The sequence below is a fragment of the Grampus griseus genome (assembly GCF_964374135.1).
Source record: "Grampus griseus genome assembly, chromosome: 16".
In the NCBI taxonomy this organism is placed as follows: domain Eukaryota; kingdom Metazoa; phylum Chordata; class Mammalia; order Artiodactyla; family Delphinidae; genus Grampus; species Grampus griseus.
Window position 1 is genome coordinate 24,959,790 of NC_139010.1, and position 22,441 is coordinate 24,982,230.

General features: G+C 50.2%; 1 protein-coding gene across 2 annotated transcripts in view; it reads left to right on the plus strand.

The window, feature by feature from the left end:
- Nucleotides 1-22,441, plus strand: part of ADAMTS14 (ADAM metallopeptidase with thrombospondin type 1 motif 14) — a gene marked incomplete at its 5' end in the record, with an annotated part of 90,406 nt that overhangs the window by 24,064 nt on the left and 43,901 nt on the right. For both annotated transcript variants that reach the window (XM_082674188.1, XM_082674187.1), the window contains 2 exons: nucleotides 664-820; nucleotides 6,367-6,557. In XM_082674188.1, the coding sequence (XP_082530314.1) occupies nucleotides 664-820; nucleotides 6,367-6,557 (348 nt within the window). The remainder of the gene's footprint in view (nucleotides 1-663; nucleotides 821-6,366; nucleotides 6,558-22,441) is intronic.

The window sequence follows — 22,441 nt, forward strand, 5'->3', positions numbered from 1 at the left end:
TTTTTATGTTTTCATTTCCAAGGCCAACACTTGGTTTTTTTTTTTTTTAAGGGTCTGTTTTGATGCAGGCGAAAAATTAGAGTAAAAACAGAGCGCACACTCCTGGGGCACTGTCCTGGCTCATTTATCGTCAGCAGACATGAGCTGCCCTCCCTGGTGTGTATGCGCACATGCTTTAAATCTGAAATAACCGCGCTTTGTCCTGGAGTTGGGGTCCAGTGCCCACCTTAGGTAGGGATAATTAACCTTTACTGATAGGACTTTCCCTTCTTGTCTGTCTGTAGATGCAGGCAAATCCGCGGGATAGTGATAGCACTTTGGGGTGCTTTGGTGTGTGTACCTAGTCCCTGTGACAGTGACCTGCCATTTTAAGCACTGGAACCCTTTGTTTAAATGAAATGTTACATGGAACCCCGTGAGTGTACAACACAGTGGAAGTGGATCTGCTCTGCTTGCAGTGGGCATGGGAGCCCTTGCTTGGCCCCCTGACACCCCCTCCCATGTCCCTGCTGGCATCCCAGGGCCCCCCAAGCCCCTAGAGGAAGAGTCTGTACTCGTTTAGTCGCACTTGTTTGCAGTCGCACACGCTCACCCGTTCTGTCGTGTGTTCACATCTCTTCTCTCTCCCCCTCTTTCCTTCTGCTCGCCGTGCCCCTGGTTCAGGCGGGCCTCATCCGCACAGACAGCACTGACTACTTCATTGAGCCCCTGGAGCGGGGGCAGCAGGAGACGGAGGCCAGCGGGAGGATGCACGTGGTGTACCGCCGGGAAGTCATCCAGCAGGCGTGGACAGAGCCTCTCGGGGACCTTCACAATGAAGGTAGGCTGTGGGCGGGGCCCCCAGCTCTACCTCCGTCCACACCTCAGGGGTGTTTTTAGGTAACTTCTGGCCTGAACTTCTCAACTCCTGGCCTCAGTCTTCTCAGCTGTGTAATGGGACTGGGCCATGTAGACCTACTGCACTAGCAGAGAAATGCCACTGGGTTTTAGGGGCTACCATAACAGGCTGGAGTTGGGGCCCAGAAGGGTACTTGAGTCCCCTGAACTGTAGTCCTTGGGACTCCAGTGTCTCTGAGGGGCTCAGTGCTGCGTTGCAAGGCTGTTTCTCTGCCAAGGCAGAAGGTGGAATGGCTGCAGTTAGCTCTTCCCCCCCCGAAAATCATCTCAGCCCCTGGGAACCACGGGAAGGAGGTTCTTAGGGCACTTGTAGGGAGACTGCCTGGGGTCAGACCACCAGGGTCAGCTCTGTGTCCAACAGACCATTTAAAAATCCTACCTCCACCACTGTCTACTGTGTGACCCCAACAAGTTACTTAACATCTCTGAGCCTCTTTTTCTAATCTGTAAAGTGGGGGCGATCGTTGTTACCTCTAAGGCTGTGTGTATTATAGTGTGTACAGAAATCCCCGCATGGAGCTTAGCACCTAGTAGGTGTTTGATGAATGGTTGCTCTTATCACGGTCTTGTTATTGAGGTAACTGCTGCCATGTTAGGGTGAGAGCCCTGCGAGGGGTGTCTCTGCACCCCAGTGACCAGCACCAGAGCCTGCACCCCGGCCTGCACGCCTACTCAGGACGCGTGGTTAAGTGAATGAAGGAGTGGATGCAACCTGTGCTGGTCCTGGGGCCGTGCCGACTTCATAGTCGGACTGAGCTTTGTCTCGAAGCCCCTTTGGCCACTAAGACATGAGACCCTGGGTGGAATCTGGCCATGAGTGACCACACCCTCCTGCCTGGGCCCTGGCAGGGTTGGGCCCAGTGTGAAGGAATGCCTGGAAACCAGTTGTCCCCACATATAATGCCTCCGCTGAAGCCCCAGCTGCTGTCCCCCTGTTGCTCGCAGTGATGCTGCACTTACGTTGCGATGGTGGAGGCCTGGCGGCGGCGGGGTGGGGGGGGAGCTGAGGGACTGGGCGGAGCCTCCGGGGGTCTGGGGAGGGTCTCAGGAGCAGGTGGTGACCGTTCCCACCACCATGGCTGGGAGGAATGACAAGTCTCCCTCGGGCTCCAATTTTATCTGAGGCCAGTTCTGAATCAAAAGACCGTAAATCCTCCCTTATGGGGAGAGACCTTGGGGAAGTCCTACTCCAGGGCTGTGAGCCTGGAACCGACCACACAGTCCACCACCTCGGTCACTGGCTGGGAGGCTGAGACCGCTGAGCTCAGGGTGGGGTTCAGGCCCCGAATGCTGCTTTGACTCCCTTTCATCAGGCTGCCCGGCTGAACCTCCTGTGGGCCTGTGGGTGGTGTCGTGCCCTTGGTCCATGTGGGTCCTTCCTTAGAAAGACAAGGGTGATAGGGGACTTCCTTGAAAACCTGTGACTGTTAATTTAAGGCCAGCTTTGCATCTGAGCCCAGTTTGTGAAGTGTTTCTGGGTGCGGCTGTCTCCATTTAACATCTCAGTTAAGATGAGAGGTTTGACCTTGGAGGCTGTGCCCTGGACGTTCCTATGCTCCTAATGCTGTCCTTTCCTCAGTCCTGCTTTGTAGCCGCCTTCCCACTGTCCAGGTCCCTGGGACCTGGATGCCAACAGGACATACGTGCCTGTTGCCAGAGTTCTGGCTCCTCGGCTGGGGGCCGGGGCTGCCAGACGCCAGGGCAGCTCGTCCCCTGGCCAGGCTGGGGCTTAAGGCTGCTGCTGCTTTTTTGAATCGAGAGAAAATCCATTTTAACATACAATTCAGTTTGGGTTTTTGTTGTTGTTTTGTTTTGTTTTTTTTAACATCTTTATTGGGGTATAACTGCTTTACAATGGTGTGTTAGTTTCTGCTTTATAACAAAGTGAATCAGTTATACATATACATATGTTCCCATATGTCTTCCCTCTTGCATCTCCCTCCCTCCCACCCTCCCTATCCAACCCCTGCAGGCTGTCACAAAGCACCGAGCCAATATCCCTGTGCCATGCGGCTGCTTCCCACTAGCTATCTACCTTACTAAGTTTGTTAGTGTGTATATGTCCATGACTCTCTCTCGCCCTGTCACAGCTCACCCTTCCTCCTCCCCATATCCTCAAGTCCGTTCTCCAGTAGGTCTGCGTCTTTATTCCTGTCTTACCCCTAGGTTCTTCATGACATTTTTTTTTCTTAAATTCCATATATATGTGTTAGCATACGGTATTTGTCTTTTTCTTTCTGACTTACTTCACTCTGTATGACAGACTCTAGGTCTATCCACCTCATTACAAATAGCTCAATTTCGTTTCTTTTTATGGCTGAGTAATATTCCATTGTATATATGTGCCACATCTTCTTTATCCATTCATCCGATGATGGGCACTTAGGTTGTTTCCATCTCCGGGCTATTGTAAATAGAGCTGCAATGAACATTTTGGTACATGACTCTTTTTGAATTTTGGTTTTCTCAGGGTATATGCCCAGTAGTGGGATTGCTGGGTCATATGGTAGTTCTATTTGTAGTTTTTTAAGGAACCTCCATACTGTTCTCCATAGTGGCTGAACCAATTCACATTCCCAACAGCAGTGCAAGAGTGTTCCCTTTTCTCCACACCCTCTCCAACATTTATTGTTTCTAGATTTTTTTGATGATGGCCATTCTGACTGGTGTGAGATGATATCTCATTGTAGTTTTGATTTGCATTTCTCTAATGATTAATGATGTTGAGCATTCTTCCATGTGTTTGTTGGCAGTCTGTATATATCTCTTCACAATTTTGTGGGACCATCACAATTATCTAATTCTAGAACACTTCCATCACTCCCATAAAAAACTTGATACCCATGAATTAGCTGTCACTCCCGTTCTCCTCTCCTCAACCCCCTGGCAACCACCAATCGATCTTCTCTCTCTAGAGATTTGTCTCTTCTGGACATCCCCTGTATGTGGAATCATACAGTCTGTGGCCTTTGTGACTGGCCTTCTTTCACTTAGCATGTAGGGTTCATCCGTGCTGGAGCATGTATCAGTACTTTACTCCTTTTTATGGCAGGGTAATAGTCCATCCTGTGGAGAGACCACATTTTGTTTATCTGTTCTTCTGTTGGTGGACATTTGGGTTGTTTCCATTTTTTCGCTATTATGATAATGCTGCTATGAACATTCTTGTACAAGGTTTTGTGTGAACATATGTTTTCAGTTCTTTTGCATATATACCTAAGAGTGGATTGCTAGGTCCTATGGCTACACTGTGTTTAACTTTCGGGGGAGCTGCCAAACTGGTTTTCAAAGCAGCTGCAGCACTTTCCATTCTCATGGGGCTTCTTGGGTGGGCTCAGTGAACGTTCCCAGTGACCTGCTGCCCTCACCTCTCCTCGCTTTGAGGATTCCCTATATCTGGCCCATGAAAGAGGGTGTGACTGGAACATCTCCAAGGTCTATAGCTGATGTCAGCAGGCCCTCCCCAATGCCCGTTACTGTTTTTGTTGAGAGAGAAACCTGGGTGCTGGTTAGGGTGTGATAATGGGGAGTGGCAGGTCTGGGTTTACATTCTGGCCTTTTGCCGTGAACTTACTGTACGACCTGAGATGAGTCAGGCAACCTCTCTGAGCCTCCCTTTGACAGGCCTGGCAGGGAGAGCTGTGAGGGGTCAAGTTCCCTGTTTCACTTGCACTGCTGCAACCTCCGGGCACTGCTCATGTGTTGGAAGTGGCTGTTATGATTGTACTCACTCCGTGGATAGAGCCCTTGCCCCTCCTTCTGCCCTCCTGGGGGTCTTCTCCCCTCCCAGGAATTTGTCTCTGGGCTGCTGCACTCACTGTTGGACTCAGACAGCAGGGCCACCAGGAGCTCTGGTGCAGTGTCACCTGCAGAGAGAGAGGCGTTGGCTTCAGGGGCAGGGAGGGTGGACACCAGCCTGAGCCCTGCTCACCAGGCTGTGCCTTGCATTGTTCAGAGGGCCGGCTGCCCATTTCTGGTTTCTCCACTAGGCCAGTGGCCATACATTTTCCCAACTCTTTTTTTTTTCCCATATATTTATTTATTTTTGGCTGCGTTTGGGTCTTTGTTGCTGCACGCGGGCTTTCTCTAGTTGCGGCGAGTGGGGGCTACTCTTCGTCGCGGTGCGCGGGCTTCTCATTGCGGTGGCTTCTCTTGTTGCGGAGTACGGGCTCTAGGCATGTGGGCTTCAGTAGTTGTGACACACGGGCTTAGTTTCTCTGTGGCATGTGGGATCTTCCCGGGCCAGGGCTCAAACCCATGCCCCCTGCATTGGCAGGCGGATTCTTAACCACTGCGCCACCAGGGAATCCCGGCATGCGGACTCTTAGTTGTGGCATGCAGACTCTTAGTTGTGGCATGCATGTAGGATCTAGTTCCCCAACCAGGGATTGAACCCGGGCCCCCTGTACTGGGAGCGCAGAGTCTTACCCACTGGATCACCAGGGAAGTCCCCATTTTCCCAACTCTTAAATCTAGTGCTTTCCTTCCTTTGCACGATAGCACTACTAACCAAAGGGAAAACAGAAACAGTGACATGGAGCCCTGTGGTTCCCTGTTGCCCTGTGATCTGATTTCAGTCCCTGAAGTACCCATGTGCATGGAGGCTTAGAGGCAGAACTCGGGTGTCCGTTGATTCATTCCTGAGGGTCAGTGGGCGGGGTCTCCTTATACTCACAATAGATGCTGCAGGCGCAGCTCCCCCTGCTCGGGGCCCTGTGTTCCCCGCACTCCAGCGGGTTGTCTCCTGCTCTCCGCCAGCCAGTTCCGATACGCCCTTCTCCAGAAGCCTTCCCCAGCTCCCCAGTCCTGGTGTGGGTCTCGGTATGGAAGCCTGCCCTAGTCAGTCCTATTATAGCCTTGTCATACAAGTTAATCATACAAGTTTAAATCATATCATACAAGTTAATAAATGCTGGTTAAAGAAGTAAATATTTTGCTTTCATCCAAAAGGCCAAAGCTGTGATGGTGAAATTTGGAGTTGCTGGCGGTGATTGGGAGGGATTTGAGGGGCACAGGGCATACTCCAGGGGTCCCTAAAATGCCCCGTATAGGCCACGGTAACATCACAATTTTTTTCCTTTATTAAGATGTTTACACCCAGCGCCACCTTTGATTTTTACAGCAAGCTTGTGGGGCAAGAGATCAAGGATTATCCCTCCCCATGTCACAGCGGGGGAGGGAAGCCTGGAGCAGCAGCGGCGCTTGGGCTAGGATGCACAGGGAGATGGGACCGAGTAGGGACTGGAACCCGGGCCACTTCTCGCCTCTCTGCTCTTCATTGCCTCAGAGACTCGCCGTGTCCTCGTGCCAGGGAAAGGGCTCATGCCCACCAGTTACCTGGTATGGCACAGACCCTCATGCTGCCTTGGCTTTCAGAGGCAGGGAAAGGGGCACGCTTGACGGGGGCGGCGTCATGGTGACAGTCCCTTATGTGGGTTTGACCTCGGTTTCTTCCCGTCCCGGTTCCAGCTTTTGGCCTGGGTGACCTTCCCAACCTGCTGGGCCTGGTGGGGGACCGGCTGGGAGAAGCAGAGCGGAAGCGGCGACATGCCAAGCCGGGCAGTTACAGCATGGAGGTGCTGCTGGCGGTGGACGACTCGGTGGTGCGCTTCCACGGGAAGGAGCACGTGCAGAACTACGTCCTCACCCTCATGAACATCGTGAGTGTCCCCGAGTCCCGGGGCTGGGGGCAGGGACTGGGGTGGGGGCCCCCGGCGCTGGTCTGATGGACAGTTTCTCCTGGGCCTGGTGTTTTCTGGGTAGACTCGGGGAAGTCACTGCCTGCTCCCTAGTCCAGCTGGACAGCGATTTCCGTGGTGAGATGGGCCTGAGCAGGCATGATGTCCATCCCAGGCCTCAGCCTGGTCTCAGCTGTGCATGCCTGTGCTGAGGTGCCTACAGGCAAACCAGAGCCCATGGCCAGTGGCTTCTGGGCTTGGACACATTCAGAGCCTGGGTCAGGCACGGCCGGGGGCCTCACTTGCCTTAGAGTTGAAGGGACTTCCCTGAGATTCATCATCTGGAGAAAATGCCCAATCCCAGGCTGGGGAGACTGGCTAGTGAGCTGTCCGTCTGCTAGGGGGGATCCCAGGCCGCCAGGGTGGGCCTTGGGTGTTCGCAGAGATCAGACGGGCAGGGAAAATGAGGGTCATGGGCAGATTTTGAGACTGTGAAGCAGAGAGGCCATGCACTGTCCAAAGCAGGTGGTCACTGCTCAGCTGCCACTGGAGGCTCTCATGCTGAGATGCAGGGCTTTTGTCACAGAAAGGCCAGTTTTTTAAAGAAAAGTTAGAAATGCAGACAGTTTTGTTTTTTTAAAAAAACTTTTTATATGGAAAATTTAAATTGAGATATCCAAGTGGAACACCCAATTTTTTAAAATGCTAAAATAAAGAAACCCACTGTGAATGCGGAATAAAACCTATTTACACACCACATTTGGCCTGTGGGCTACAGTTGGGCACCTCTGACCTAAAGGGGCAGAGACGAGGGAGGCCAGGGGAAAGGAGGGTGAAAGCGTCAGGGGTGGGCTTGCACTGTTTCTCTTCCGGCAAGAGGCCTTTGTCAGAGGCGCCTGCAGCTGTGGCTCTGGGAGGATGGCGACCGGTCTAGGCACAGTGGGACCTATGGTGGAAACTGCTCAGGCCTCGGCCGGATGCTGGAGAGACGGGGCAGGACCTTAGGCCCTCCTTTATGAAGCCAGGTGGAGGGGTGACGTGGGGGTCAGGCCCCAGCTCAGAATACTAGGGTGCTGTGGAGTTCAGGCAGGAGGAGGCAAGCACCCCATCAACAGGAGACGACAGGGCGGGGCCTTCAGCTTGGAGTCTGCAGGAGACCCAGCTCGACGGCTCATCATAAACATTCATCCGGAACATAAGAGCTGAGAAGGAAGATATATATACATGGTGGGACCTCTTTATTTTTTATTTTATTTAAAAAATTTTTTATTGGAGTATAGGTGATTTACAGTGCTGTGTTAGTTTCAGGTGTACAGCAAAGTGAATCAGTTATACGTGTACAAATATCCAGTCTTTTTTAGATTCTTTTCCCACATAGGCCATCACAGAGTATTGAGTAGAGTTCCCTGTGCTAATAAGGACCTACTGGTCCTTATTAGTTATCTATTTTGTATATAGTAGGGTGTATGTGTCAATCCCATTCTCCCAATTTATCCCTCTCTCCCCCTTCCCCCCTGGTAACCATAAGTTTGTTTTCTACACGTGACTCAATTTCTGTTTTGTAAATAAGTTCATTTGTACCAGGTGGGGCCTCTTTAGAAAGCCAAAGTTTCCAGCCCCTGCCTGGGCCTCCACTGGCCTGAAGGTTAGGGTCCTCTGACCTGAGGCCTGTAAGAAAGTTGGCTGGCTGCATTCTCGCGCAGACCAAAAGGTGACTGCAGGCGGGCCAGGGCTGCGATAGGATCAACTTACACTCAGTCTAATATGCAAGGTTCTTGGAGGCTGTGACAGACGGACGTGCAGCCAATCACAATGATCACAGTACTGCGTGGGGAGGAACATTAGTGGATTGGCCAAGAGCGTGGGCTTTGAAATCAACCAGTCTGGCTCTGCCCCTTCCTGTCTTTTGACCTTGGGAGCAAGTCAAAACCCCAAAACACCAACCCTCTCGAGTGTCCCTTTTTTGGGTGCTTCAGGTCTTACTTGCGGCATGTGGGTTCTTTCATTGTGGCGCGCGGACTTCTGTCTAGTTGTGGCACGTGGGCTCTAGAGCGCATGGGCTCTGTAGTTGCGGCACGCGGGCTCTCTAGTTGATGCGCATGGGCTTAGTTGCCCCGCGGCATGTGGGATCTTAGTTCCCCGACCAGGGGTCGAACCTGCGTCCCCTGCATTGGAAGGTGGATTCTTTACCACTGGACCACCAGGGAAGTCCCTCCCCACTTTTAAAACAGCATTACCTGGGGACTTCCCTGGTGGTCCAGTGGTTGGGACTTCACTTTCCAGCGCAGGTGGTGTGGGTTCGATCCCTGGTCGGGGAGCTAAGATCCCACATGACTCGTGGCCAATAAACCAAAACGTAAAACAGAAGCAATATTGTAACAAACTCAATAAAGACTTTAAAAATGGTCCACGTTAAAAACAAAACCAAAAAACCAAAAAAACCAAATAAAACAAAAACCCCCCAGCACTACCAATACTTACTATGCAAGGGTTTGGGGAGATTAAATGAGGCGCATAGCACATAGCATGGTACCTCGCATGGCATAAGCTCCCAGTAAGTAGTTGGTGATAATAATATGGCTTTCATGAGGGACGTGGTAACACATTTCTGGGAACTAAACAGCTGATGAGCAGAAGTGTCAACTCCATGGTCATGCCAATCCCCCTGGCAACATTTGTAGGAAAATAAAATAGTGTGATGCTGCCTGTGCTGTCTGGGGTCCATAATCCAGCCACACGGGAGGCAAGGTGGCTCTTAGGAGGGCATGCAACCAGACCCTTGTAAGCTGTGTGACCTTAGGCAAGGGACCTGTATTCTTCGGAATGTGTAGCTTGTAAGTGATGGAAAACGAATTCAAACTAGGTTAAGAAAAACAGGGCTAAAAGAGATGGGCCAGGTTGTGGAAGGGACAGGATGGAGCTGGTTGTAAGTGTAATCGGTAGTAGAGGCTTACATGGACTCTGTTTTTAGGTTCCCTTCTCTCTGTGTGACATCCTAATTCTCTTTGACCAACATCTCTACAAGACAGATTCTGGCTATTAGCATCATGAAGCTCTTCTTTTTTTTTTTTAAATTTTTGTATTAAAGTATAGTTGATTTACAATGTTGTGTTAATTTCTGCTGTACAGCAAAGTGATTCAGTTATACATATATGTACATTCTTTTTTAAATATTCTTTTCCATTGTGATTTATCATAGGATATTGAATATAGTTCTCTGTGCTAGACAGTAGGACCTTGTTGTTTATCCATTCTATATATAAAAGCTTACATCTGCTCACCCTAACCTCCCACTCTATCCCTCCCCCAGGCCCCTGGCCCTTGGCAACCACCAGTCTGTTCTCTATGTCCGTGATTCTGTTTCTGTTTGATAGATAGGTTCATTTGTGCCAAATTTTACATTCCACATAGAGGTGATATCATATGGTATTTGTCTTTCTCTTTCTGACTTACTTCACTTAATATGATCATCTCTAATTGTATCCATGTTGCTGCAAATGGCATTATTTCATTCTTTTTTATGGCTGAGTAGTATTCCATTGTATATATGTACCACATCTTCTTTATCCATTCATTGATCCATGGACATTTAGGTTGTTTCCATGTCTTGGCTGTTGTGAATAGTGCTGGTATAAACATAGGGGTACCTGTATCTTTTTGAATTAGAGTTTTGTCTGGATATATGCTCAGGAGAGGGATTGCCAGATCATATGGTAGCACTATTTTTAGTTTTCTGAGGAACCTCCATACAGTTTTCCACAGTGGCTGTACCAACTTACATTCTCACAAACAGTGTAGGAGGGTTCCCTTTTCTCCACACCCTCTCCAGCATTTATAGTTTTGTAGACTTTTAAAAAATTTTTATTTATTTTATTTTATTTATTTTTGGCTGCGTTGGGTCTTCGTTGCTGCACTCAGGCTTTCTCTAGTTGTGGCGAGCGGGGGCTACTCTTCGTTGCGGTGCACGGGCTTCTCATTGCGGTGGCTCCTCCTGTTGTGGAGCATGGGCTCTAGGTGCACAGGCTTCAATAGTTGTGGCTCACGGGCTTTAGAGCGCAGGCTCAGTAGTTGTGGCGCACAGGCCTAGCTGCTCTGCAGCATGTGGGGTCTTCCCGGGCCAGAGATTGAACCCATGTCCCCTGCATTGGCAGGTAGATTCCTAACCACTGTGCCACCAGAAAAGCCCTGTAGACTTTTTAATCGTGGCCATTCTGACCAGTGTAAGGTGGTGCCTCGTGGTAGTTTTGATTTACATTTCTCTAATAATTAGTGACATTGAGCATCTTTTCAGTGAAGCTGACTCTTATTGCCATAGCTCCCTGGCCAGAGACAAAAGAAGTTTCCCCTCAAGTTCCCAGGCAAAAGTTCCTGGGGCTGGGCTCTGATTGGTCTAAGTTTGGGTCACATGACCACACTTTGGACCAATCACTATATGCTGGAGAAGGCGATACAGTTTTTCAAAGGAGGAGAGGGACTGGACATAGGCATGGCCACTGGAGAAATTGTTCTGAGCTCACGAGACACCCCATTCTGTGTCTGTTATACCATTTAATCCCTGAGAGCCTCCGTTTTTCAAAATAGCGTCTGCTCTTGGGTTGAATATGTGTAAAGTATTTAGCACACACCTGGCACATAGAGAGTACTCAAGCAATGTGTTCTGCGTTCTTATAGCTCTGTTGTCTTTGTGTGTGTGTATATGTGGTTCTTTGTCAAAGTCTCTGAAGGTGGGGTCCTTGAGGGTGAGAACTTTGACCTAGGCTGTTTTGAAACCCAACAGCACACAGCATAGGTGTCTAGTACAACACCTGATAGGTGATCGGTAAATGTGGAAGTGAATGGTGTCTATGGGAGAAGCAGGGAGCCAGCATGGGAAAAAGAGAAAACAGCAGATTTCTGTCTACAGTGCCAGCGTTAAGAAAAGGGCAGGGGTAGAAATCAGCTCCAACTGCAGGAGCCCCAGGGAGGGGAGGGGGGCCAGAAAGTCTACCCCTTGCCACCTCTTTGTTTGGTTACTAAGTCTTTTATCCCTGAAGTAGCATGTGGTTTGCCACTCAAAGAGCAAAAGCTACCATGTGCAGCCATTTGAGAAAGAGAGGGAGGGGGGGAGGGTGACTCTGCCTATGAACACACCCACCTCACTGGAGCACTTGACCGCCCACCCAGACTCTATAAATTGCTAGCCCAACCTAAGACCACACAGCTGAGTACTAATCCCATTAATGGCAGAGCCAGGCTGGCCCCTGGAGCCAGCAGGTGGAGAACAGGAGGGAGAATGGGAAGGGGGCAGGGGAGACCTTAGGAAGCGCTCGGTGCTGGGACCCTGGGTCCTGAATCCTGAAGACCCCAGGAATGTGAGCTGGGCTCTATTCACAGCCCCAGAGTTTGCTAAAAGAAAATTCTCAGAAAAAGGTAAAATCATGACTCTTCACACAGAAATAAAAGCAGGCGTTGTGTTAAAGATTTTACTCTACTCACTGATCAGTGAGGGAACCAGACAGATGTTACAAGCCATTCAAAAGAGAACCCAAAGAACAGAGACATTTATAGATCAGGAATTTTGAAACGAAAACGTGCAAATAGAGCCAAAATTGGCTTTTTCACAGGGCGGAAGGGAAGACAGAATTTACATGTCTGTAGACAAGAGTTTTGCATTGCTATCAGTTACCTAACACTGCTCTCAGTTGCAAAGCAGCTTCTGTAGCATCAGATTCAGATAAGGCCAATAGGTGTGCTGTGGACGGTGCATAGCTTTCACGGAAGTACACATTTTTATTCCCTGAATTTGCGGCCTGGACTGGGTTGCAGGTAGAGAGCCCTTTCCATGGATGGCAGGGAGTCTGGTGGTGCATGGGACTTATGGGCTGCATCCTCCCTCCTGGAGCTAGAGGAGTGGCAGATTCCCTCAGGACACAAGGGCACACCCTGGATTCTGGCTGTGTGAGAGGACTAAGCAACTACATGGTGGGACCTTCCCCCCCATACCTCCCCAAGAGCTGACCTGCCAACGCCCCTCCCTTTCTGGATTCTGGTTGGGGAGTAGGGTATGGAGAGAAGGCCTAGAGTTAGGAGTGCTTGAGAGTGGGTAGTCTGAGGAAGACCATAGAGCTCTCTTTTCTTGGGCCACATGCTCCATTCTCTCTCGCATCTCTCAGAGAAAGCTTCCCGTCTGGGCCCCTGCATTAAGGATTGCGTTGCTCAGCTTCTCTTGGTTGGACTGAAGTGTGAGCATGGCAGCAGGTTCTGGAAGGGTAGAACAGACTTGCTGGAGCCCCACTCCCCAGCTGGCCTGAACCCCAGTCTGGGCTGTCATTCATTCATTTGTTCAGAGCCAGGTGCTACGCTGCCTCAGTGGGCCTCCCCTATGCTAGGCATTTGGCAAGATGGGGGTGGGTGTGATCTGGGCTCTTATGGTCATAAGTGACAGAGACCCAGCTCACACTAGCTTAAGCCAAAGAAGGGATTTATGGGACAGGACAGCTCCAGGGACTCGGGCCTCAGGTCCATTAGGATGCTCTCTCCTTTCCTCCCTGCTTGTCTGCTTGGTGATATAAGCCAACAGGAGCCAGGCTTTCTCTCCATGGCAGGAAACAGGACCACTGGCAACCCCAGATTCCCACACTTCCTGCTCTTAGGACCCAAAGGCAAAGGGATCCTTTCTGCCCTCCTAGGGAGGATTAGCCTGGGTTGGGTCACATGGTCATCCTGGACTAATTGCTGTGATTGGAGCGTTGGCTTGGGCCCCCAGGTGGAATCTACTGCTGTGAATGCGGTCAGGTGGAGCAGTGTCTGTTCCTAGACACCAAGCGGTGAAGCATGCAGAGAGAATAGCTTCCACAGTGGAGGGCTCAGAAAGAGTGGAAAATGTATGTACTCCCTTCCCTCAGGGCACGTAAACTGTTGTATGTCCACAAACAATTGCAAATTGGGGACTTCCCTGGCGGTCCAGTGGTTAGGACTCCACACTTCCACTGCAGGGGGCCCAGGTTCGATCCCTGGTCCAGGAACTAAGATCCTGCATGCTGCACAGCACGGCCAAAAAAAAATAAATTAAAACTAAAAATAAATAAATAAGACACGATAGTGAAAGCCTTCATTTATTCATTAAAAATACATTAAAAAAAATTGCAAATTACATAATTCTTGAAGTCATTAGAATCATTTTTGAGCAACCGCCGGGAGCCAGGCTCTTTATAAACGTGACCTCGTTTACTCAAGTCTCCCAATAACCCTGTGAGAGGTCTGAGTATCCCTGATGTTCTTACACAGAAACCGAGGCGCAGAGAGCTGGCTGTAACATTTTGGTCGCCCAACTGGTCGGGTACGGGGCTGAGATCTGAGTGACAATCTGTCGACTTCAGAGCCACCCTCTCCCCACGGCCTCTGCAGAGGTCTGTAGCCTCAGCCAGGTGGTGTTGTCCATGGCTGGTGACCCAGATGTCAGGGAAGAATCAACTTTTCCTCTACCCTCTTAGGTTTAGTACCTGGAGACATGCAATTTAAACTGACAAAAGACAGATTAGCAAGAGAAAAAGAAAGTTTGTTTACGTATGCAATGTGCTTGTCCGTGCAAGTGCTCAGTGATGAGTAACTCACAAAAGGGTGGTTAGAATTTGGGGCTTATATGCTTAACTTAATAAATGGAGGAGAGGGGAGAAGAGGCTCTATGGGAAGGGCAAATAGGTTTCTTTAGGAAAGATAAATGGGCTTTAGGAGAACAACTGGGAAATAAGAAAGTTTGTGATAATATATGTTTATGCAGGTGCAAGTGGGCTTTCTGCCTTTTTTTTTTTTTTAATGACCATGAAATTCCCCTGGGGAGGGGATTTATAGTAGCTCATTTCCCCAGAAGTTGCTGCTTTGTCAGAGGTGGGAATTTCTGAGATGGTTTCTTTCTGCATCTGTTGAATCTCAAATGTCTTCAGCTTAAATTAATATTTATACCAACTCTACAGTTCTGAGTGGGTCCCCACACAGGCCAGGAGTGGGACCCTGGGAGTGACCCCAGGAAGTGAGTGATTATATGTGTGTGTGTCCTGGAGGGACCAGGGCCCCGTGCCAGTCCCTGAGGTCCCCGCTTAGGGTGGAAACCCACATGTTGTGGGCTCTGCGCCACTGTGTGCCCTTGGCGAGGCCCCTACGGGACACACAGCACTGAAGGCCATGCCAGGAGGGCCTGCTTTGGAGGCCTGTTTCCATAGTCTTGGTTCTACCTTCCTTCTCACAACCTACCAGAGAGTAGGCGAGGAGGAGAGTAAATGTCTTCTCTCAGAGGTTCTGGAGGACTGTTTGAGGCTGGTTCCTTGCTCACTGCTGCCTCGCCCTTGTGGGTGTGGGAACAGAGGTGTGCAGCTGAGACAGAGCTTCCCTCGAGGGCTTGTTCCTCCGGGGAAGAGAGGCTCACAGCACTGAGATGGGCCACGCCTAAGGAGCTGCTGCCTTGCAAACCTGCGGCTGCCCCAGGGGGAAAGTGAGGGTTTGGGGTTCGGACTTTCCCAGGTGCAGTGGACAGCTAGCCAGAGTTCCTCCTGTGGCAGTGAGTGGAGGGGCTGCCCACAACCTCTCGCTCCCAGGGGACCAACAGCACATCCTGTCCATCGTGTGGGAACTTGTATTTGGCTGGGATGCTTGAAGCGCTAATTCCCTTAGGGATTTCATGAAACCGGTAAAAAGGGTGTCCCTTTGCTCTTCCCTCGCAGCACCTGCCTGCCTGTGACCGTTTCTGATCCCGGTTTCCGGGGCCAGGGCTGGCCTGGTGGGATCAGAGAGAGATCTGGTTCCCAGGATGGATGGTCTCATTGTGCTAACGCAGGGAGGAGGCGACAAAGCCCTTAGTGGAGCTCGGAATGATCTGATCAGGCCATCAGGCCCCAGTCACTGTAGCTCTCAGGGGCACCTTGCCTCTCACTTTACTTTTGCATTAACCTGGGCATGTGCTATAAATATTCATGCAGCTCCAGATGGTGGGCAAGGACTCCTCCTCAGCAGTCCCTCACATGCTGCTGGGCCCTGGATGGACTTGGCTTTCCAAGCCGTTCCTTGCTTTACCCATCTGTAGTGGGTCTCTTTCCTTAAGGCTTCTTCAAATCTCAGGGCAAGGGAACCATTAAAACATTTTTTTTATTGGAGTATAGTTGATTTACAATGTTGCGTTAGTTCCAGGTGTACAGCAAAGTGAATCAGTTATACATATACATATATTCATTCTTTTTCAGACTCTTTTCCCATATAGGTTATTACAGAGTATTGAGTAGAGTTCCCTATGCTATACAGTAGGTCCTTGTTGGTTATCTATTTTATATATAGTAGTGTGTGTGTGTTAATCCCAAGCTCCTAATTTATCCCTCCCCTCCACGTTTCCCCTTTGGTAACCATAAGTTTGTTTTTGAAATCTGTGGGTCTGTTTCTATTTTATAAATAAGTTCATATACATCATTTTTTAAAACTAGATTCCACATGAGTGATATCATATGATATTTGTCTTTCTCTGTCTGACTTCACTTAGTATGATAATCTCTGGGTCCATCCATGTTGCTGCAAATAGCATTTTTTCATTCTTTTTTATGGTTGAGTAATATTTCATTGTATATATGTACCACATCTTCTGTATCCATTCATCTGTCGATGGGCATTTAGGTGGCTTCCATGACCTGGCTATTGTACATAGTGCTGCAATGAACATTGGGGTGCATGTATCTTTTTGAATTATGGTTTTCTTCAGACATATGCCCAGGAGTGCGATTGCTGGGTCATATGGTAGTTCTGTTTTTAGTTTCTTAAGGAACCTCCATACTGTTCTCCATAGTAGTTGTACCACTTTATATTCCCACCAACAGTATAAGAGGGTTCCCTTTTCTCCACACCCTCTCCAGCATTTATTGTTTGTAGACTTTTTGATGATAGCCATTCTGACCTATGTGAGGTGATACCTCGTTGTAGTTTTGATTTGCATTTCTCTGATAATTAGTGATGTTGAGCATCTTTTCATGTGCTTTTTGGCCATCTGTATGTCTTCTTTGGAGAAATGTCTATTTACTTATTTTTTATTTTTTTGGCCACACTGCACGGCTTGCAAGACCTTGGTTCCCCGACCAGGGATTGAACCTGTAGCCCCTGCAGTGGAAGTTCGGAGTCCTAACCACTGAACCACCAGGGAATGCCCAAGGAATGTCTATCTGGATCTTCTGCCCATGTTTTGATTGGGTTGTTTGTTTTTTTCTGGCATAGAGCTGCATGAGCTGTTAGTGTATTTTGAAGATTAATCCCTTGTCCGTCACTTTGTTTGCAAATATTTTCTCCCATTCTGTGGGTTGTCTTTTTGTTTAGTCTGTGGTTTCCTTGCTGTGCAAAAGATTTTAAGTTAAATTAGGTCCCATTTGTTTATTTTTATTTTCATTACTCTAGGAGGTGGATCAAAAAAGATATTGCTGTAATTTATGTCAAAGAGTGTTCTGCCTATGTTTTCCTCTAAGAGTTTTATAATGTCTGGCCTTACATTTAGGTCTTTGATCCATTTTGAGTTTATTTTTGTGTATGGTGTTAGAGAATGTTCTTTTTTTTTTAAATTTAATTAATTAATTTATTTATTTTTGGCTGTGTTGGGTCCTCATTGCTGCGCGCGGGCCACCTCCACTTGTGGTGAGTGGGAGCCACTCCTTGTCATGGTGCACGGGCTTCTCATTGTGGTGGCCTCTCCTGTTGTGGAGCATGGGCTCCAGGAGCATGGGCTTCAATAGTTGTGGCTTGTGGGCTCCAGAGCGCAGGCCCAGCAGCTGTGGTGCACGGGCTCAGCTGCTCTGCGGCATGTGGGATCCTCCTGGACCAGGGATCGAACCTGTGTCCCCTGCACTGGCAGGTGGACTCCAAACTACTGCACCACCAGGGAAACCCAGAGAATGTTCTAATTTCATTCTTTTATATGTAGCAGTCCAGTTTTCCCAGCACCACTTATTGAAGAGTCTGTCTTTTCTCCATTGTATATTCTTGCCTCCTTTGTCACAGATTAATTGACCTTAGGTGTGTGTGTTTATTTCTGGGTTTCCTATCCTGTTCCATTGAGCTATATTTCTGTTTTTGTGGCAGTACCATACTGTTTTGATGACTGTAGCTTTGTAGTACAGTCTGATTCCTCCAGCTCTCTTTTTCTTTCTCAGGATTGCTTTGGCCAAGGGAAACATTTGAAACATAAGGGGCAATTTTCAGCATTTAGTGAGTGCCTGTTGTGTACCTAGTATGACAGACAGACTCCTGTTCTAGGGGACCTTTGAGGGCAGTGCTGAAGGAGGTGGTATCCCTATGGACTCAGGGAGAGAGGAGAGCTTTCTGGAGGAGGTTGGTCCTGAGCTAATCTTGGCGGGGAGGGGTCTGGCAAGGTGAAGAGCATACAGGCCAAGCGTGGTGGCAGCCGGGCTGCACAGCCCTGGTGTGCAAGGGAGGTGACAGAGGCCTGCAGAGAACTCTCGGTAGTATAGCTGTGGTAGGATGGTCCATCAGGCAGTAACGTGGGCTCTTGAGTGGTGAGAATGCATGAAGAACATTGCCTGATGGTGGTACCCAGGTGGATGAGGGCAGGAGAGGATGGATGCCAGAGGCCAGCTGAGGCTTTGATGGGGCAGCAGAAAGACCCAGGATGTGGGGACTCTGAGCTATCCTGTCATTCCAGTACCTACCGCATATCAGGCACAGAGCTGAGGACTTTACAGGCAGGCTTCTTGAATCCTCACTGCTGCCTTATGCAGGCAACGTTCTGCGGCTCTGAGAAGCTAAGGCTTGCTCAGAATCTACACAGCTAACAAGTGGCAGAGCTGGGATTCGAACTCATACCTGTCTGATTCTAAAGTTTGCACCTTCCTTCCACTACTGCTGTGGCAGAACTTGAAGAGGGAGAAGGAGGGTCGCCGGACTCCCGGCCCAGGAGGTGGGAAGAACGTTGCCCCTTTGCAGAAGGAGCCTCTTCCTGAGATCGTCTCCATAGCAGAGTCAGGATCCTGACGTTTCACCCTGGGGCATGTTTCCTGCTCTTGGCTCCTGGCTGTGGCCAGGCCTGCTGCTGCCGGCAGGAGCCCCCTCCTTGCCTGGGGTGACGCACCGAATCTTCTCTGGGATGAAGAATCCCTTTGATGTGAGGATATGGGGATCCTCCTCAGGCCTGGAGCCAGGGCAGAGGGAGGTGAGAAGAGCAAAGAGGCCCTTTCATTGGTCCTCACCAAGCCAGCCTGCAGCCGGACGCCTCTTGGCATCCCACCTGTCTGGGTGGTGGACCCTTTGCCCACCCTGCTCCTTACCTGCCCCACTCGGCTGACACTACGAAGGTGTTGAGCACCTCTTAGATGGCCTGCTAGGAAAAGCTTGGCCCCCCTTCTAGATCCAGGAGGTTTGGCTGTCAGACCTGGACCTTGGTGGCCTCAGCCTGGGAGCGTGGCTTTCTGTTGTCACTAAACGTGTTAGATATTCATCATAACAGCTGGTTTGGAACACCATGAAAACTGCTTTCCTGCTGACAGAGTGTTGCTTTGCCAGACCTCTTCCTTTCGGGGATATGTGAGAAGGTCAGCCTCCCTGCTCACTGGAAGGATGCAGATCCCCCTCCCCCCTCTCCTTTTGGTCCTTTCTCTTTTTTTTGACTCTCCCCTAAAAACTTTCCACTGTCTTCATGACACTCAGAGGCCACTCCCCAAAAAGGGAAAGCAAAAATTCATTTACTTTAAGGTAGTTTTTCTTAACCGGGGGCAATTTTGCTCCCCAGGGGACACTTGGGAAGGTTTGGAGATATATCTTGGTTGTCACAGCTGGAGGGGCTGGGGTGCTTCTGGCGTCTAATGGGAGGGGCTCAGGGATGCTGCCAAACACCTTCCAGGGCACAGGACGCCCCCAAGAGAGAGAATCGTCAGTGTCAAAGTATCCCTCGTGACCACGTGTGACCCCCGCCCTAAGGTGTAAGCTCCTGAGTTCCCTGGCAGTCCGGTGGTTAGGACTCAGTGCTTTCACTGCCAAGGGCCCAGATTCAATCCCTGGTCGGGGCACTAAGATCCCATAAGCCACGTGGCACGGGCCAAACGAAAAAAAAAAGGTATACACTCCTGTTGCCCCACGCAGGCGAGCCCACCGGGAATAGAACAGGCCCGGTGCTGGGATTCCCGGCAGGCATTCCTGGCAGGAGAGCGGTGATAACAAGCAACACCCTTCGGGGATGAAGAGAGCCTGACGGCTCACCAAGGGCTGTTGTATCTGGCTTCTCCCTCGCAGGTGTGGAGGTCAGACTCCTGACTGCTTCTAGGGTGATCTCATGGGCCGCTCCTCAGCCGCCGAAGTGGGAGGTATAAGCTTTAAACTAACTATAGCCGTTGCTCTTGGTTGAGCGCAGGCCGTGTACCAGGCCCTGTGCCAAACGCTTGACCGCTGCCTCCCCTGCTGTCCCCAGGCCTCCACAGGCTCAGAGGAGGGTCGGCGCAGGGCGAGATCACGCGCGGAGCACGGGTCTTTCCAGGCCTGCTCACTGCCTGTCTTCACACACAAGCAGGCTGACCTGGGCTGTAACTGCTCCTGCATTTTGGAAATAGGTCGCGGGGGATAAATGCTGAGTATTGTGGACTCATGAAAGGGACTCTGTTGGGCTGGGAGGCCTGGCCCTGAGCACTCTGGAACCAGGCTGCACGAACAGCCCGGGTGTGAGGTGGGCTGAGTGGCCGGGCCCAGGAGGACGGCACGGGCCAGCCTGCAGGCTCTGGGAGCCCCAGGGACAGCCGCACCTGAAGAGGTGTGCCGGTTAGAGGCCGCTTGAAGTGCCGGCCTGTAGCCCACACCAGCCCGTAACTGAACTCGCGGGGAGGGGATGGAGTAGGTGAGCCTGTGGCAGCTGAGAAAGGAACCTGGAGATTCAGCACCCTCCTCACACCACCCAGAAAGCAGCCTCATATTCAAGAGCTCACTGGTGACCTCAAAGGCAGGGCCTGCCAACGTGGCATGTAAGTCAGCATGGCTCCCTGGTGAGGCCTCGGTGTCCCAGCCCAGGGCACAGCAGGGCCCAGCTCTGGCTCCTGCGTGGGTCAGCGCCCGAGGGCCTGGGGAGAGCAGGGACCCCAGGCTGTAGGCAGCAGTATATTGCTGACATACATCCGCACGTGAGCATGCAGGCGTGTTTACAGTACATGTGTTTACACACGTGCATATACATATGCCCGCATCTATCCGTGTGACATGGATACATGCACATGTGCACACACAGATGAGTTCAGATGTGTGTGAACACATATTTACTACATTTCATGAAATCTAAGACCCCATCAATCGTCAGATGCTCCGTTATTTCATCGACTCGAGAAAGAGAAAAAATGCTAGTGACTAAGTTCTGATATGATGTTTTCTTATCACTTAGCATGTGTATTTGTACTTATTGGAAGAGCTCTTTAGCCTTGTTTAGGCTTAGATTTTGATCATATATTACTCTTGTATGTACACAGATGTGACCAAGCGGGGAACTAAGGTATTCCCATAACTTCCTCACAGAGTATTACTTGTCCAAATCACTTTCAGCATAGAGTCATCAAAATCTGTGCTTTTCCACACAGTGTTGTCCCCTGGGCTATCAGGAGCCTGGGTGATGACGCAGGAACGCTCCTCTCTTCCTCTGGGACGTCATCCAATCCACGGACACCCATTCTGCAGGCTTCCATGCGGTGCCTTCTTGGTCCTTCCTGAAGGTGGCAGTGGAGGTTTTGGGACACCCATGATTCACATTCCTTCCTCAGATAGTCCCTAAACGGTTCATTGCCTGAAATGTTGAGGGATTGCGGTATCCTGTGAAGCCACCAGGAATAACAAGAGGATCTTGCTTGCACAGGCAGTGGCAACACACCTGAACTGCCACCTGGCCTCCTGCAATCATAAACAAGGGGAAGGAAGAGCGTCCTGGCCTCACGGGTGCCTTGGAGGGTGCACTGGAGCGCCTGATCTGCAGAGTCGCCATGTGCCGTGTTGCTAGAAGGGTCAGGGATTGGGGACAGTAGGACTGGCCCCAGAGCCCAGTATTGAGAAAGGGCCAGAGAAGTCATTGTAGCCATTCCCCGACCTTCAAGCAATGCTGCCGCATTCTGTTCAGGTTCAGAGGCACTCAGTGGCCAGGGAAGGCACATGAGTGGAGGCTGCGCTTGAACGCCAGCTGTGGTTGCTGTCCCTAGACGAGCGCTTCCATCACTTTGGGCCAGCTTTTCTGGCCATGAAAACAGAGATAACATACCATGCCCCTTGGAGCTCCTTAGAGGAGTGGCTGACTGTAGAGCTGGGGCAGGGACTTGCCCAAGATGAGCGTCTTGTAATGTCAGAAAGTAAGGAAGTGCTCCCCCAAGACCCCCAAGCCAAAAACGATGGGAGTGTGTTAGAAGGACAGGAGCCAACTGAAAGAGCTAAAGCTGGGACAATTTGAGCAATAAAATAAATAATGAGGTATTGGATTATAACCCAGAGTATAAAATAAATATCCAGGAGTCCATACTGATAAATGAATGACTGAATACATAAATAAATGGGGAAGAAGAAACAAATCTCTGCAGAAGAATTTCAAATAAATGACGTAGGTCCTTTGCCCTCAAGGAGGTAGACTTTAACTCCCCACTCCTGAAGGGGGGGACTGTGCATAGTGACATCCTTCAAAGAGCAGAGCATGGAAGCCAGGGCCAGGTGGCGGGGGGAGGTAGTCACTTTACAGCGGAGGAACCTGGCAAGCAGCCTCTCTTGCAGGTGATCAAGGTCAGCATCACCAATGATGTTATGTTGGTAGCACGCACTCCTTTTGTTTTTTTTTGGCCATGCCGCGTGGCATGCGGAATCTTAGTTTCCTGACCAGGGGTCGAACCCGCACCCCCTGCAGTGGA